Genomic DNA, 18,363 nt, shown 5'->3' on the forward strand with positions numbered 1-18,363 from the left:
TCTTTTAATTTTCTTATTCATACATATTCAACATTTCCCATGTTGGCGAGGTAGCATCAAGAACAGATGACTGAGCCTCAGGGGAAAAATCTCAATTGGACCCCTTCTTTGTTTCTTCTTTTGGAAAAGTTAAACAGGAGGGGAGGATTTTCAGTCCCCCACTCCCACCCTTTAGTCGCTTTCTACAACATGCAGGGAATACATGGAAAGTATTCTTTCTCCCCTATCCCCAGAGATAAATATAATTTTAATATTTTTTTTTATTATTACACATAGTCACTGTCTCCCGCGTCAGCGAGGTAGCGCAAGGAAACAGACGAAAGAATGGCCCAACCCACCCACACATGTATATACAAATGCCCACACACACACACACACACACACACACATAATATCAATACATAAAGCAATGAAAAACTTGATTTTATCTTTTACACATCACCTACCAGCCTTAATTTTTTTCACTTATAACTGCAGAAGCTGGTGACTGAGTTTGGTAAAGTGTGTGGAAGAAGAAAGTTAAGAGTAAATGTGAATAAGAGCAAGGTTATTAGGTACAGTAGGGTTGAGGAACAAGTCAATTGGGAGGTAAGTTTGAATGGAGAAAAACTGGAGGAAGTGAGGTGTTTTAGATATCTGGGAGTGGATTTGGCAGTGGATGGAACCATGGAAGTGGAAGCGAATCATAGGGAGGGGGAGGGGGCGAAAGTTCTGGGTGTGTTGAAGAATGTGTGGAAGTCGAGAACATTATCTCAGAAAGCAAAAATGGGTATGTTTGAAGGAATAGTGGTTCCAACAATGTTATGTAGTTGCGAGGCATGGGCTATAGATAGAGTTGTGAGGAGGAGGGTGGATGTGCTGGAAATGAGATGTTTGAGGACAGTATGTGGTGTGAGGTGATTTAATCGAGTAAGTAATAATAGGGTAAAGAGAGGAGTGTGGTTGAGAGAGCAGAAGAGGATGTTTTGAAATGGTTTGTTCACATGGAGAGAATGAGTGAGGAAAGATTGACAAAGAGGATATATGTGTCAGAGTTGGAGGGAACAAGAAGTGGGAGACCAAATTGGAGGTGGAAAGATGGAGTGAAAAGGATTTTGAGTGATCGGGGCCTGAACATGCAGGAGGGTGAAAGGCGTGCAAGGAATAGAGTGAATTGGAAAGATGTGGTATACCAGGGGTTGACGTGCTGTCAATGGATTGAACCAGGGCATGCGAAGCATCTGGGGTAAACCATGGAAAGTTGTGTGGGGCCTGGATGTGGAAAGGGAGCTGTGGTTTCGGTGCATTATTACATGACAGCTAGAGACTGAGTGTGAACGAATGTGGCCTTTGTTGTCTCTTCCTAGTGCTACCTCGCACACATAAGTGGGGAGGGGGTTTTTATTTCATGTGTGGCAGGGGTGGTGATGGGAATGAATAAAGGCAGACAGTATGAATTATGTACACGTGTATATATGTATATGTCTGTGTGTGTATATATATGTATACGTTGAGATGTATAGGTATGTATATTTACGTGTGTGGACGTGTATGTATATACATGTGTATGTGGGTGGGTTGGGCCATTCTTTCGTCTGTTTCCTTGCACTACTCGCTAACGTGGGAGACAGCGACAAAGGAAAATATATATATATATATAACCACTTTAAACTTCCTTTTTCATACATAGTTCAGAGATTTTTTAAGTTATGTTGAAGGCTTCAGTCATGGACTAAAGTCCACATCAAGGTTGGTCATGAATTGAAATATAGAGAGAATTATGAAATGGAAAAAGAAAAGACAAGGGAAAGTATTTAGGTTTTAGACAAAATATGTATAAGAAGTTAGGCACTTTATTAGGATTGTTCCTACAGATTGTATTATACATAGTGAAACTATCACCTTATCCCAAAAACTCAAAATATTACTAACAGCATAAATATCCACCATATCATAACACATACACACAGACATATGGGCAGATCTGAACAGCAGCACCCAATTATATTCCATTTTGTAGTATTGTTTATAATACTGCACAACAGCTTATCTGGTGACCATAGTTAGGGGATGCTCTTTATAAACTATCTAACTTTATAAGAAGGGTTGACCTTGTTAAACATTACTATAAAATTAAGCAGTTTACCATCATATAGCAGTAACCCTGAGTTCATCTGTGAAATACTGCCCAAATACTTGTTAGGAAAATGATCATGTGCTGTAAATTACCAAAAACTACCTTTCTCCTACATAACTTTTGAGCAATTCTGAATATCAATACCCTCACCTATTATGTTTAACAAGAAAAAAAAACACACTGATACTTGATACATGTTTCAGATCATGGAAACATTTGCCTTTACATAATTAAAACTAACATCAAACATAAGTTCCAGTCTTAACGATGCATGAATATACATAAACAAACATACTTTACAACACAACTTAAAAATCAAACACAACCATATTCACAAGTCATGAGCCATCAGATTTTGGACAGACTTTCTCAAATACAAAGAAGCTTAAATTATGTTTTGAGTTGCTTTACTCATGTTTATGACTCATGGGTTTGGAAATAGCCTGTGCATTTTGGAGCTTGTTCTCATAACTAAACCTGTGTGTGTACTATGTAGTTAATAGGTGAAGTTCTTATTCTATTTCATATCCATGTTGCCTTTTTCCACATTCACAAGAAGTAAAATCTAACTCAAACATTTTAGTAACCAAACAATTCTACTTTAAAATGACAAAGACCCAACAGCAATGCTAAAAACACATGTTGAAGAATTCTGCATACTCATTTGCCATTCCAATAAGCAAAGCAGTCATTGCTTCCCTGAATTAAGAAATTATGTAGAAAAAGAATGAAACTGACCTCTGTAAATACACACAAATGGTTAAATGAAAGGAGGATTGAAAAAAGAGTAAAGATACAAGTAAAATTTAGCAAAAATGTTTAAATGTTGGTAAAAACTAATAATATATGAAGGGCACTGTAGTGTGTGTTTATGAATAGCAAACACAAAGACAGTAACAAAAGCATCCAGTACAACTGGCAGAATAATCTAGTGTAGTCAGTCTAAGGTGCTACAGTATATATTCAATATAAAGCTAATATACAATTTCATTATCCGAGTAGTAAATCACTATATATATACATTATGCTGAAAATTTAACAGTTTAAAAAGGTGGAAGTATAATGCATTTCACCGAATGTTCAGTGACTTCACTCCTGAAAAATTAAGCCGAGGCTTATGTTTGTGCTCCAGATATTGTACAAAACTTATTACTTAATTGCATTGTTTGGTGAGAGGTAAAACATAGATTTGAGGTATCTAAACATCACAACATGGGGATCTTAGAAAGTGACAAAAACAGGTATTCATTTGCCATTACCTTGGTGCTCTCTGTCCTACAAATCTGAACATACATTTAATGATAATCCAGTAATTATGAACACACTTAATAAAGAAATCCATAATCAAACTTTACGTATTCACACTCCTGACTTAAAATAGTTTTTGATAAAAAATCCATTTCCCACAACTGAAGCAGGACGACATGCAAAATCCATGATCATTTCAACTGCTTCACCTATACATACATTTTACAGTAAAAAAAGGGTTCTAACAACAGCACCTGAAACATTTAAGATTCTTAGCGTGTCTGTCAAGTAATCTTGCATGTCAAATGGTTGCCTTCTTCCTCCACAAGTAAATAAGAAATTTATACAAGTCAAAGGAATGAAAGTATTCCAAGCAAAGGAGGGAACTATTACTGATTAGGGAAGATGTAGGAGTGTGTGGAAACCAGTTCTGATGGATGAGAGATTTTCTCATGAATAAGATTACCTTGAACATAAGTTGATGCCTTTGTTAACCAAAGGCTGTTTCTCTAGATCATCAGCAAAAGCTATAGACCTTCAGGAATGGAAAAGAGTACATCTTTTGATAAATGAACTTTACATTTCTGCCAAGGTTTTAAGAAAAGGCGGGTGCTTTAGGAAAAAACTGGTTACATTCTTTGAAAAAATAAGAATTGTTAAAAGTTTTTACCTAAGCAGGTTAAAAAAGATACTCATATTTTCACAATATTAATGGCTGGTTTCACCTGGGAGAACTGAAATTGCCCAAAGTTGATAAAGTCTGAAATATTTTATACAGCAAGAGCAAACACACACACACACACACACACACACACACAAAAAAAAAGGGACATTCCAACAAAATTTACCTTCAATGACATTACACAAAATAGTAATTCTAAAGCTTCCATCCAAGCTAAAGTCTTAAAAGGAATAGTTCTGTGTGTCTATCATACAATAACCCTTTCATAAATGCCTAAGGCAACTGTAGTGATTTCAGATCAAAACAAGGAAAGTGTAATTATAACAATTTATAGAAACATTGATAATTCTGTTACTAATAGAGAAAGTTTGTGTAAATATCACTACAAGATGTAAATTTATACAAAACATTTGAAATTCAGGTGGATAATCCTTTTAAAGTGCTAAAGATTAACTAATACATCCAATCTCTGATCAACTACATTAATGCAAAAAATATTTTAAAAATGTATCAGATACAGAACTCTAGGCTACAGAAGTCCTCTGATGTGGTGAACTGTACACTCACACACAATCATCCCAGTGGAAATTGGAAACATAACCAAAGATAACACAGAGATGCCGAGTAAACAGCTTAAAAAATAAAAGACCCTTGACCATGACATGTGGTTAACCCTTGTACTCCAAAAGCTGTGTAATTTGCAGTAATGATATTTTCTATTTTTTCATTACATCAGTAACAATTCAAAATTATCAGTTTTTATTCATAGGGACAGCATTAGTATTCTTCATTAGTGGTATCTTCTTAATATGTCTTTCTCATATGATCAGTTAATAATCATATGAACTGAATTTCTTTTAATATTATTCAATGCACTATGTAGGGCCTGTCAAGACTAATTTATGAGTAATAAAAAGGAACAAATTGCAGTGGATTTTTTTATGAATTATGCTAACAGCTTTAAAAACAAAATTTCATACACTGAACAATAACACATGGATCCTGCAATGCTTAAACTGCCCTAAATCAAGGAATTGGCTAATATGAAACAAACATATTCACTAAATAATGTGCAGTGTAACATGAAGGTCCTGTATTTGACCCTACCAGTAAAATTGGTCCACAACAAGGGAAAAACTATTCCCAATAACGTCTGGAAGGGACATATCTTGGGTACATTCTACACCGTTTTCCTAAAGGACTTCAAGCAAGAAAGACGACTGTATAAGAACCTAACTCCTTAATAGTGTTCTACAAATAAAATAGGCCATTATAGAATAAACAATTTTCAATCTAATTACAGAATGCCAGGGCCTCTTTTACTGGGCTCCTGTGAGCTTCAAGGCTGTGCTCCAAGCAGGAGCATGAAAAATTATAAGCTCCTTTGGAGTGATATGTTCTTTGATGAGGTTGTACACCTTTTCATCCACTAACTAGATACAACCTCACTGAAGGTGACTTTATTTGCAGTGAAACCACATGCAAGCAGAATCTGGTAACACCCATGAAAATCACATGCATGAGATTATATCAGAACTTTCAAAATATTTACAAAAAACAATGAACAGTGATCAGATATCAAAGTATAATTCCTCTATGTAAACAATAAAAATACAGCAAAAATCAACATCTGTGATAGCCCTTGTAATTTATTCTAATCAATTCCAAAAGTAAAAAAAAAAAAATTAAAGGCAAGCTCATGTGACATGCTAAAAGCTATCATATTGCTTGCTTTTGCACGCTCCAGATTGTGCTAATTACCAGATAATCATTTAGCAGCCAAACTTGCACATATCGTATCCTACTCCACCTCAGATGACATGCTGTTCATAAAATAAATGTGCCCAGATACCATTAAACATTAGATAAATGAGCCTTAAATCTCTCAAAAAAAATTTGATATTCATTTGATAAAAGTGTCAAAATATGTACAGTGTGTCTACTCAATTTCCAGTAAAATGTGCATTAAAGTGTATAGTGGCCAAACTGGTAAGTCTTTACAGGAGATATTTAATACCATAAATATTCTATAAGAGTAATGACTACTGAATCAAGCACAATTTTCAAACACAAATAAAATCATTTATACCTAATAAATCAAGAAGTCAAACCTTTCATTCACTTGTGTCTTACAGAAAGGATGACTGGAGTCCTCTCTTTTCAAAGTTACCATTAATATGAAGCTACATAAAGGCAATTATAAATTAAGATAAAATTTTAATCAAATGGCTATAAGACATTGATTATATTAAGAAAGGGAGAGGGTTAGGTACCTTACATTTCACCCTACCCTGTTTCTATCTATCTATATCTCTGATGCCTGTTTCTTTTTGGAACTCCCTCAAGTTGGTGGCCACGGCAATAGGATTTCCATAACTAGTGAACTCTACTGCCACTTCTTAGCATTTAGTGCCTCACCCTTAACAGGATATTGGCAGAGGGCAAGTCTAGCACAATGTTTACAAATGTTCTTACCTAATGTCCCGACTGAATACTAATACCTAATGTTCCTACTGACTACTCCTACCTACATGTTCCTACTGACTTCTTCTATCTACTGCTCCTACCATTTTGCCAAAAGGTAGGATTAGCACATAGCGCTCACCACAGGAAAATCTAGAGTTACAAAGAATGAGCTGTGCAAGTGAAGGGTTGTCAAGTGTTATGCAAGACAAGGAGAGATTCTGTACTTACATGGTTGACCAATCTTTGTTCCTATGGTTAAAAGGTCCACATGCAATCCAAGCACTAACAGATATCTTCATTTAATCCTGGCTCCACAATAAAATCCCAAATATCTGGAAACATGCAAACACAGTACCCATCCTGAAAACCTCCTAGCTCCCTAACTCCCCCTACTACCATATATCACTACTGTCCACAATACCCAAACTCCTTAAAAAACAGGTTCACATCAAAATCATACAAGAATTCCTACTCTCACCCACACAGCATGGCTTTAGGTCCAATCACTATACTACTATACCCCACACAGTCCTCACCTCACATAATACTTCCTGAATGGGTTCAAACAACTAAAACCTCCCCACCTCCTCTCACACTGTTAGTGGCAACAGATGCCAATAAAGCACATCTTTATACAACATCAGCACTAAAGAAAAACACTTTAAATACGAACTCGTCTCACTATGCTCGGCACCAACTTCTTTGCAACAGAACTTGACCCCTCCCATCTAAACAGCACCATAATCAACCACCAAAATTTGAGTAGAAACAAAAAAACATTCCCCTGCTTCACATCCTCAGCAACCTATCCTCACATATCCATCTCCCAACAGACTTGATACTATGAAGCCACATAAACACTCATGACTAGACCCAATCTTAAATTCTACCCCATCAGACTCTCACCTATCTGAAACTATACTCCCCAGGCATGTACAAGTCTCATTTTCTCCTCTGTACTCTCTCTAGACATCATTCACCTCCATAACACTACAAACACCAACTCAACTTATCATGGAATCTGTTATGCCCAAGATACAACTTTCAACCTGAAGATGATAAAAACTTACTCTTCGCTTGTCCTACACTTGCCTCATATATCAAAAACAAACTCATCACCATACTGTTTGACATGCTGTCCTCCCTGGTAGACTTGACCACCTTCCAATGTACGGAGGGAGTACTTGAGAGTTAACCATGCACATTTTTCACCAAGAAGTAAGGAAGTCTCTGACATTCTAATGATTGGTGGACTGCTGTCTGGTAGGTAAAGATGGGAGATGAAACAAGTTTGCAAAGATAGGAGCTTGTCACTATTTCTTTGCATTTAGGAGAGTAGGAAAAAAAAAAAAAAAGCTGGATAGGATCTATAAAAGGCATTCTTAAAAATTCAGATCTTAAATATCAAGTACTGAAAACTTCATAAATGAAACATAAACCAACTTTAAATATAACATACATAAAAATAAAGTCTGAAATTAAAACTGAGAGTCTCCTTTAATGATGAGGAGCATATCTGCTACAGACAGGCAGGGTAAGACACTTGCACAATACAAAACCAGGCTGCGGTATGGTGACTGGTACTAAATGGAGCCTGTTGCAAGATAACTTGTGGATTCCTTCAATTTTTGGGTTACACTGACATGATTATTCCAGGTGCTAATTCATTAACATTCAGAGGGAAGTGGTTTAAAAACACAGCTCACAAAAATCCAGAGGGAAGCAATTCAAAAACATCTTGCCAAAATCCAAAAGGGAGAGATGAAGTAAAGAAATTTGCACTACAATGACCACATCTTTCCATTGTTTTTTCTCTTCGAACTATAAGAACTTGCACTGGTTTATAGTTATGCTGTGCCACTGTATTTTATCAACCAATTACATTATCTGAAAATTATTAAATGTTCAACAAGTTTTAGCATTGAAGTGTTAATATATTTGATTGCCACAAACATCTTAGGAATTTTGTGCATGAAAAGATTGATGGTGTTCAACTAAATCAAAAGAAAAGTGAAGTACAAAGCATTTCAGTAACTGTACCTGCTGAATATTTACTTAAGAGAATCTTCAGTATAACAAGGAACACCCATAAACTTCCATATAAGGAGCAATACCAGTGATCTTCAGTGGGAAACAATACAAATATCAAATTCTGGTTCACAATGAATGTAAATATATGATCAAATTGTGGATACACTGAAACAGAACTTCAGCATGCCATGTCAGTCTACCAAAGAAAGACCATGATCAACATCAGTTTGATTAATGTAATCTTATTGTATACTTCTGATTGTGTAAATTCGATCTGCAAATCAGAATCACAAAACCTAAAAACGTTAATCATAACTAAAAATAATTTCTATACATAACACTAGACTAACATAAAGAGAAACAGGATATTCACTTGAGTATAACAATAACTACTAAACTACAGAAGTACTATGTATCACATTTTGTGCCAACATTTGAATAACTATTCATTTTCATTGTACAATCTCTATGCACACTGATTATTCAAGTAAACAAAAGCTATACTTAGTACACATGAAAACAAAAGGCCATGGCACTCAACAAGGATAACTGAAAATTAATCCTCCTGTTTTGCACTACTTCCTCTTTTGGCACTTTCGTACCATGATTTTGATTATCTTGGGCCATTATTTCCCTACAGGTCATAAAACAAGAATTCTAAACAACTATAAAGACAGACATATTCATTCCCAGTATCTAAATATATGCTATGATCCATACACAGCTTTCTGGAAAAATACAGATCCACTCTCTTACTCATATATTCAATATTCAGCAGATTTCCTGTATCACAGAAAACTGGTTTCAGTGCAAATTCCATATATCATACATCCAATATTCTCCTATTACTCAAAATCTTGCTTAATAATTAGAAATTTTTTATGGCCTCTTAGAAATGACTCAAATTTAACTAGAAGGTTCATTAGCTTGGTCTTATTCTTCATCATCTTCAATATCCCCTTCATTATCAGCTTCATCATCCTCATTGTCCTCCCTTGCATCATAACTCATAGCATGGTCCAGTTCTATTATGTCATTGTCCGAGAGAGAGCCAGTGCGACGTCTACGGACTTCACTAAGTTCCTCCGACACCTGATGACATGAAGAGTTTCAGAAAGGGTAACAGTCAGTCTACAATGGATGGAATTATTTAGCAAGAAAAATCACAGTAAATGCTTATGAATACTGCATGAACAGAAACACTGAGTTACAATACACAAATCTATCAATAACAATATCTCTCAACATTTCTAACATGGTGTCAGAACAAGAAAAAACTCAAGGATAAAAATGATCACATTACATCATTCATAAAATGGTGACCTACTAGCCTCAAATTATGATGGAAGTACCTCAGAATCAAAGGCATTTTCCAACCAGGGCCTAGACTTAAAGGTCAACAAAGGCCACCCTGCAAGGTTCATTGTTACCACAGCTTTATGGTACTCATTGGTCAGAAGTGGCTACAGATTTCAGTTTTTCAACAGTCAGCCTTGAAGGCCATTTGAAAACCAAATGAGGCTATTTCTTACTTCATGGATTTTATTCATATTGAAATAAAACTATCTAGAAAAAAAAATTTTGCCCATGCAGTGCCAAGTTCCCAAACTACAATGTGTGCAGTGTATCACTACATGGGAGGGCAAAAATGGGTATGTTTGAAGATATATTAGTCCAAAGATGTCACATGGATGTGAGACATTATAATAAGAATATATGAAGGGGAATGTACTTGATATGAAAAACTTTAATGAAAATACGATATAAGACCTATACAGCATCACAAATTTTCCTTTCCAACCCTCAAAATTCATATTTTCAAGCCTTTTCAAAATGTACTTAACTTTACAGTGACAAAAATATTCACATCTTTTTTTTCATGCATGTTTGTTATTTCCCGTATGATGAGGTAGTATTGGAACAAATAACCAAGCCTTTGAGGAAAACATCCTCACCTGGCTGCTACTTTTGGAAAGTAATATGGGAGGGGAAGATCTCCAGCTTCCCATTCCCACCCCTCTCAGTTGCCTTCTCGGATAAGCAGGAGATACATGGGATGCATTCTTTCTCCCTTATCCCCGGGGATCAAAATATTCATATAAGAATGAAAAAATCACTTCAAAAATACATTCTGTCCAATACTTTCACTCTAATATTGTATTGAAGCTTTATTAATGTTTCAACACATACTAAAAAGTGTGGGAGTAAGGCTTGAGTGTCAAGTGAGTTGCTATCATCTTTTTGTTATTTTACTGACATCAAAAAATTTATTAGCAATTACTATCATGGGGTTAACTGATGTACAATACCTTTTCTTGTTATAATCCAAGTAATTCAGAGATAAGGTTTTCTTAAAAGTTTGTAAAATTATCAGCTGGAACAATCAGATGCTACATTGTTTTTGGTCAATACTGACTCTACTTCTCTTAGAAACAGCTTCTCCTGCCCATTTCTGGTCAACTTTCAATCCTGGGAAATTCTGTATCCATGACATCACAGACCAAGCATTCAAAGACAGAGCATCAACTTCTAGTATTTCAGAATCATCTGCCTGATCCTCTATATCTAGCCAAAGCTATCAACTTCCTTTTCAGAAAACTAAAAAAAATGTTAACTGTCAAAGCTGCAGGATGACTGACCATAGGGAGAAGTAATCATGCTTTGCCACCACACAGATTTGGGGTGCAGCCCTGAATATCTGAGGTGCAAAACTTGGTGTAAACATCCTTCTATAGGAGATGCCTGTCTTGCAACAATGTTCATTTGGAGTTGTTAAGGGGTTATTGTTTATCATAAACATTTAGATGGCCGACTTCTGGCTGTACATGCATTATTCACCTCAAGAATACTAGGAGGGCTCATTCCCTCGTGCAAGAAAATGTTAATCATATTCTCTTTTCTTTATGTAACAACAGATCAACAATTAGTCTTCCAGTAAAGTAAAGTACTTAAAAAGCAGTAATTCCTCTTCTGATAAACTGACATGCTTTGGAAAGCCTAAAGGCAATGAAAAAGACACTAATTGTTAGGGAATAAAAGTTTGATCTAAAGATTCTTAATGGAATCACATACGTTAATATATCCAAGTTCACAGCTACAGCCCTCACTATTACAAAGTCAAGGCCAAATCAAGTTAAAGACTGATAATATGGTAGAATCTAATGCTACATATTAGAAAGCTAATGGACGGGAGAATAAAATATAGCAATGCATCATGTACATGGGATCTAGCAAACAGAATCTTGAATAACCAGGACATTTTATATATATATATATATATATATATATATATATATATATATATATATATATATATATATATATATATATATATATATATATATAAGCTTAATGCTTTCTTTCTGTATATTTCTATACAGCATTAATTTCTAAGTTTTGGAGCACTGACAGATCAAATGTAAGAGAGTCAACGTAACACCTGTTCTGGATAATTTCGATTCTGATTGATCCTTATCCATAAAAACTGAGGAACCGAAGTAAAAATATACATATAGTACAGTTGGGCACCTTGTGGAAGAATTCTGTGTTTGTGTTGGGTTCAGATGCATATCCTCCACCTACGTCATCTTCATCATACTCCGTTGATGAATCTGAAAATGAAAGGGTAAGCGGGGAAGGGCAAATTGAGAGGTCTGATCCACAAGTACATCTATTACTAGTTAATACACATTCTAAAATTCATGCACAATGGTATACTCATGTCATTTGTTTGATCTTCATTGGTGAGTAAGTTATCACTAAGAGAAATATGGAGGTATTGGCTGCATCACTGACAAGACAAGAACCTGAAAAATCTATGACTACTTACATATTATGCCTTAACAAAAACCATGCAAACATGAGCTTTGAGTTTGACATGTTTATTTAAGAGTCTTGACAGAGTGAGCTAAGGACACTAGTGCTCATACCCCTTTCAGAGGCTCCAATATCAAATGGGAAATTTTCCATAAACTGTACAATAGCTTCAATACCACTAATAGCAATATCAACAAGCACGTTGCCCCAGTTTACAAACAAGTCTCTCCAATTCATTTACTTAAAAAAAAAAGAAGAGGTGTGAAAGCTTGGCCCTCATCCTTCACCAATAGCAACATGACTCAACATTACCAGCAGCCTATAAAGACAGGTATAGAGGGCAAGAGGGATCACTCGGGCAACTGAAATATACTGAGTAAACAGGCAAACTCTTGAATCTCGAAACACAGTCATTCTTATCAAGGATAATAACTGCATTATGTCACAAGCCTACATATAAAGTGGGTTCAGGTCACTGGGAGGATGATCATAAACACACAAAGGCTTTTCATAAAATCCTTGTATCAATTAATAAACATTCAATTTCAAAAAAGGTCGTCATCGATTATGGCATTAAGTGCTAGTACCATACCATGAATCCTATTTTTTCAATCTGCATAAAATTATTATTGACAAAATCTGTACACTCTCATTCTAGAATGTGACATTTTTTAAACAATGTAATTACATAACAGCTACTATACATTGTCTAGTTCTACCTTTGTTAAACAATGTCTGGCCAGCAAGTGCATCAGACTTAGTTTGTCTTGAGTTTTATTAAATGTGAAACCACAGATGCATCTTTTTTTGTTTACTCTCACATTCCTGAACTACTGCAAGTGTTAAAGGTAATGGAGGTTGGTAGCATTTGTTCACACACTACCGAAATTACTCCTACTTGCCTTGTACATCTTGATTCTCCTAACTATAATGCCATGTGCCTCAAGACATCTCTACCCTCTGTAATTTTGTCTTTAAGGTTCATACACTTCCTCACTAATTCATCTTGAACAATTTGAGTTCCTGCCACAAAGCACTGCTGTAGTGCTGAAATCCTCTATAGAGGGGATTTCCATGTTCACCACAAAATTGTTTTTTCCCCTTGTTAATGACCCAGAACAGAAAATCAAGTATCTAAAATGATTCTTTAATTGTGAACCCTTTCACTACAGATACACTCTATCTCCCCACTTAGGGTCCTCCAACCACATTCTCGCTCCCATCTCTTCTACCTGGGTATACCCAACCTCTATCCCTCTTGAAATACCAACTTTTACACTTTGTAAGAGCTCAGTTGTCATCACAGTGCAGTTTCTTTACTAACTTTCCTTACTAAGACAGGTATTGCTTCACTGGCAAGGATGCCTCATATTGAGATGAACACAAAGTAGATGTTATCTTGGCAAGGAAGGAATTCTACTTTCCCTCTTCTACTAAATCTTTCTCCCTCCACTAAAAGTTTAACTGTTCCTGCTCTGATGTCCTGTTGCATCAGTAACAGAGAACACTAACCCATAAAAAATTTTCTCCTGAATCCTTCTCCATTTTCATTTCCATTCAGAATCAGTGCAAAGGTATTCTTTGTAAAGTCAAGCAAACCTTTTGGTTAGGAGAAATGCAGAACCTATTTCTGTTTATGTTCTACAAAAGCAAGAAGCAACTGGACATATGCATTTCTCAACAGCATGCATGAATGGATACCCAAGTCACATGCCTTAAAAAAAAAAAAAAAGGTGATCTAACTGCCTGCCAGGCAAAGAGGGCTTACTGAGCCTACGCCATTTGTTGGAAGATTCTGGCATCATGGTAGGGTTTGTACATTACTTGCCAACAGCTAACTACCACTAAAACTGTCTTTGCACTAGAGTTGCCCTCTGCCAGGGGCCTGTTAAGGGTGAGGCACTACAATGACAAGAGGCAGCACTGGATTTCACCAGTAACGGAGACTTTTTTTTTCCGTGGTCACCCCCTTGAGGGAGTTCCCAGAGGGAAAGGGTATCAGAGATACAGACAGATATAGACATTGGTTTTAGTGTACTACACATGACAGCTTAAGAATGGATGTGAGTGGATGCAGCCCTTTGTTTCCTGGCTCTACCTTGTTACAGTGAGAAAAAGTTATCAGGTATGAAAGAAAGATACATAGATCACTAAACAGATTTATGGAAACATTTTCTAAGATGTATTTTGTTTAAGTGTGAACTGAACAAGGGTTCTGACTAGTGTTCTTAGCTAACTGTAAGACTCAGGAAGTACTTCCCATGGTGTTGAACTTTAATATATTAAAGAAAATTCTATCACTATAAATCGAATTATGAATTACAATTTCAGTCCATCACTATCACCATAACATGTAAATGAAAAGAGAAGTTTAAATACACCACATACTAATACCTTGGCTTATTTAATCTTTACCAAATAATAACAGAAAGAGAATTATTCCATAAAAAGTTTTTGGCTACCAGGTGTAACAATGGATAATATTCTTCCACTCTCATCACCATGGGATTATTACACATAATATTGATGTCCTTAATGTTATTTTACAAGCATCCCTTAAAAATTCTTGTCTTTAAAACAAGTCCAAGAGAATCCATTCATTTAAGCTTACATTCCCTCACAACCAGTTAATGGAATTATTCATAGGTTATAGCACATTACTCTATCCTATCCCTCCCATTGCAGATAAATGTTTCAATGAAAATATACTGTATAAACAATACCATGGCCAAAAGTTGGAAAAGCTTCCCAGTTATATCAATCCTTTCTTCATTCTTTGCAATATTTCAAGTACTGTATGAAAATCATCTTACCCACAGGATTGTTCAATGCCATTAAAAAAAAATGCTTATTTATATAATTCAGCAGTGTAATTATACAAACAACATTATAAACCAGCATGTGAGACCTACCTTCTATTACTTTGTTAGCAGTGGGTTTTCTAACTGAGCAGACAATCTGAGCTAAGTCTGTAAAATTTGCAGGAGAGGCATCGAGGCAGACCTTCTCACCTCGCCAGCGCTCATTCAAATTACTCAGTTGGTATATGCACTCCACAGTACGGCCACCTTTGAGCATGCCACTGAAGTACGTCTTCCCATGCTGGTAGCCCACCTCCTGAATTCATTAATACATTTATCTTACTTTTAAAGTTACAACTTTGAAATATAACATACAACAAATCCAAACAGCTGGGGAAGATGTGAGCATACTATGAATCAAGTTATTACCAACAATTTTATTGCAAAATGATACAGTGAGACTGATTGACAAGTAGATAACTTTCCATAACATTTCTACAAATGATCTTTTTGACAACAGCAACGGACATAAATATATCGTTTCCTCAGCCTTCCTTTTTATGCGGCCTTTCCCTAATTTCAATGCAAGATAGTGTATAAGTAATCTTCGTTAAGTACCTCATTTATCATAGTTTTATATGCCGATGACCTTAGAGCAGTGATTGAAACATTTACTGAATATAACAGACTGTTGGTTGGTAGTCACATGCATGAAGTAGCTGCTACCTGCCTTCCTCAGGAAGAATACAAAGAGAAAATTGAATAATGACTGCACGAAAAATAAATAATGAAATAAGAAAAACTGGGAAAACAGCAAACATCTGCTTACCTTAATCTCATCAAAAGATCCAAACTGGAGAGTTTGATACTTGTCAATGGGAGGACGAATATATTCACAGTAATCACTTCCTTTCAGTTCTTCTAGTTGTCGGATGCATGACACATATGATAACCGTGACTGGATTTCATACAAGTTTGGCACCTTTGAAGACAAAAAAAAACTGGGTATACCAGATATTCATTAACACAAAGTATGAGCATCTTAGAGAAAACTTGCTCAATGATAAGTTAAAACATTATACCCCCTAAAATATGGTGTATCCATGAGGAGTAACCCACTTCATCCGATACACTTCATACAAGAATGACTGATACTCATTCACAGGGACCAAACAATACAAAGTAACTTGCCACACACAATCATTCACTGACTACTGATGTCAAAACCTCAGAGTAGAGGCTCAATCTAGTAGTCATCAAATCTATTTTGGGACAATTTTCTCTGAGACATCAGGCTAAAAATACTTGCAGTACTGCTGTCACTATAAACCCACCTTTATTGAAAATAAAACTAAGTTTACCCATATCCAAAAGATGCAGCATATGCTCATCTACATGAAAAAGAATTTTTGTATCATACATCCAAAGCTTTGTAGAGGGTCTGCAAAGATCAGACCTGTCCCGGATTGCAAAGATTACATCTGGATGGATACATTCTAACTCTGTTCAACTATTACAATCATCAGTACACTAGAAAGGGAAAGGAAACCTTACACAACAGGACTATCTTCATTTCTTATATGGATGATGCAAAGTTAAAAGATGATCTTGACTTAAGCATAAGTTTCTGTGCAGTGAAGATAAAGCCCCAATGAAGTTCCATGAATGCACAATACCATGAAGCATTGCAAGGACTCCCTCCAGGTAAAAACCCTCCAACTTAGTTCCCTTGTGTATAATCAATGCACTAATTGAAGCATGGGTCTTTGGGGTCTGGCTTTGTTCCCCCTACAAATATATATATGATTACAAGATATCCCTAACACAAATAAAAGTCAAGGTGTCATGTCAGTAATGATAAATAACAACTGAATTCATGAAGAAAACCACCTGGGACACCATCCTCATCCCTGTGAGATTTAAACATCTTAACCAGTTAACCTAGTGTCCCAACCCATTTAGAAACAGTTTTAACACCAACCCTGACTTTTTGTGTATGACCATCAAAGCCTAGGTCCTACCAAAATACCTCAAGTATTAAATAATCATCAAATACAAGTCAGGGATGTTATAAACCATCACATCATTGTTGAGAGAAAGACTAGAAAGTCATCACAAAAATAAAAACAAGCAAGTGCATAAAAACACAATAGTACTTGGAATGACCCATCAAAACAAAGTCTAAGTTAACTGCCAAATTGAGGCAGCTCATGTCCTTGGAGTCGCTTTTCACTAGATGTCTATATACAACAAACTACTTTTGATTCAAATCATGGAAAAACTGATATAAAAACAAGGATACTTAACCAACATACCTGAGCAGTAAAAGAAAATTAATGACAATGTAAGCCAATGTAAAGCAAAGGCAAGCAATTCCTTAAAGTAGCACAGCAAGTAAACGAACAGGTGTGGTTGGCCACATGGTATGACTTCATCTTCATGCTGTAATGTCACAGGCCTGGACAGGGAGCTTCATGGTTACTACGACCTAATAAATAAGCATCTGCTAAATTTATGTTGTATGGTGGCCGAAGGGGATGAATCTTCAAGAAAACACTTATTTTGGGGAATAAAATGGTTTTTACCCCTTACCAAGCAAGTGCCCATACATATAATCATAAGACTCTGTACGTGAGAAATTAATATAAAAGATGATGAATGAACCCTCACCCCTAATAGAGGATGCATTCCCAGAAAAGGTTATCTAAAGCAAAATCACTCAAAGCTTTGACAAGTTCTCACAGTGCAAGGGATGTTAACTTCCAAGCCCCCTCATCTTAACCAAGTATTTCTAATTTATGACATATTGATCAATAAAAACAAAATATATACATCTAAGACATTTAAATGACAAAAAAAAAAAAACATTTGTTAATATAGGCTGTAATATGCATGGGATAGAATGAACTGAAATTATGCAATGTCACTGAACTGAACCAAATAGCCTGGCTAAACCAGAGAAAAAAGTCTATGGCACCAAGTAGTGGATAGAGAGCTGTGGTTTCGTTGCATTACACATGACAGCAAAAGAATGGATGCGAGCGAATGTGGCTTTTCTTTGTCTGTTCTTGGCACTACCTTGCTAATGCAAGAAATGGTGACCAAGTATGAAAGAAAATGAAAATGTTTCTGCACGAGTAAATGATGTAAATGAGCACAGAGTACTAAAGGCTGGGATCAGAAGAGGGTGGTACTGGGTCATC

At 35.9% G+C, this 18,363-nt stretch overlaps 1 protein-coding gene across 4 annotated transcripts in view; it reads right to left on the minus strand.

Moving 5' to 3' along the window:
- Positions 1 to 1,816: 1,816 nt before the first annotated feature.
- Positions 1,817 to 18,363, minus strand: part of sws (patatin like phospholipase domain containing sws) — a 90,035-nt gene continuing 73,488 nt past the window's right edge. Inside the window, exons 19-22 of one of the 4 annotated variants that reach the window (XM_071661133.1) lie at positions 15,990 to 16,142; positions 15,272 to 15,476; positions 12,072 to 12,154; positions 1,817 to 9,635 (exon numbers count right to left, since the gene is read on the minus strand). In XM_071661133.1, the coding sequence (XP_071517234.1) occupies positions 9,477 to 9,635; positions 12,072 to 12,154; positions 15,272 to 15,476; positions 15,990 to 16,142 (600 nt within the window). In that variant the 3' untranslated portion in view covers positions 1,817 to 9,476. Of the gene's footprint in view, positions 9,636 to 12,071; positions 12,155 to 15,271; positions 15,477 to 15,989; positions 16,143 to 17,483; positions 17,649 to 18,363 lie in introns of those variants that run through there. The other 3 variants (XM_071661134.1, XM_071661135.1, XM_071661136.1) reach the window with 3 other exon arrangements.

Source organism: Panulirus ornatus, chromosome 73 (assembly GCF_036320965.1).
Source record: "Panulirus ornatus isolate Po-2019 chromosome 73, ASM3632096v1, whole genome shotgun sequence".
In the NCBI taxonomy this organism is placed as follows: Eukaryota; Metazoa; Arthropoda; class Malacostraca; order Decapoda; family Palinuridae; genus Panulirus; species Panulirus ornatus.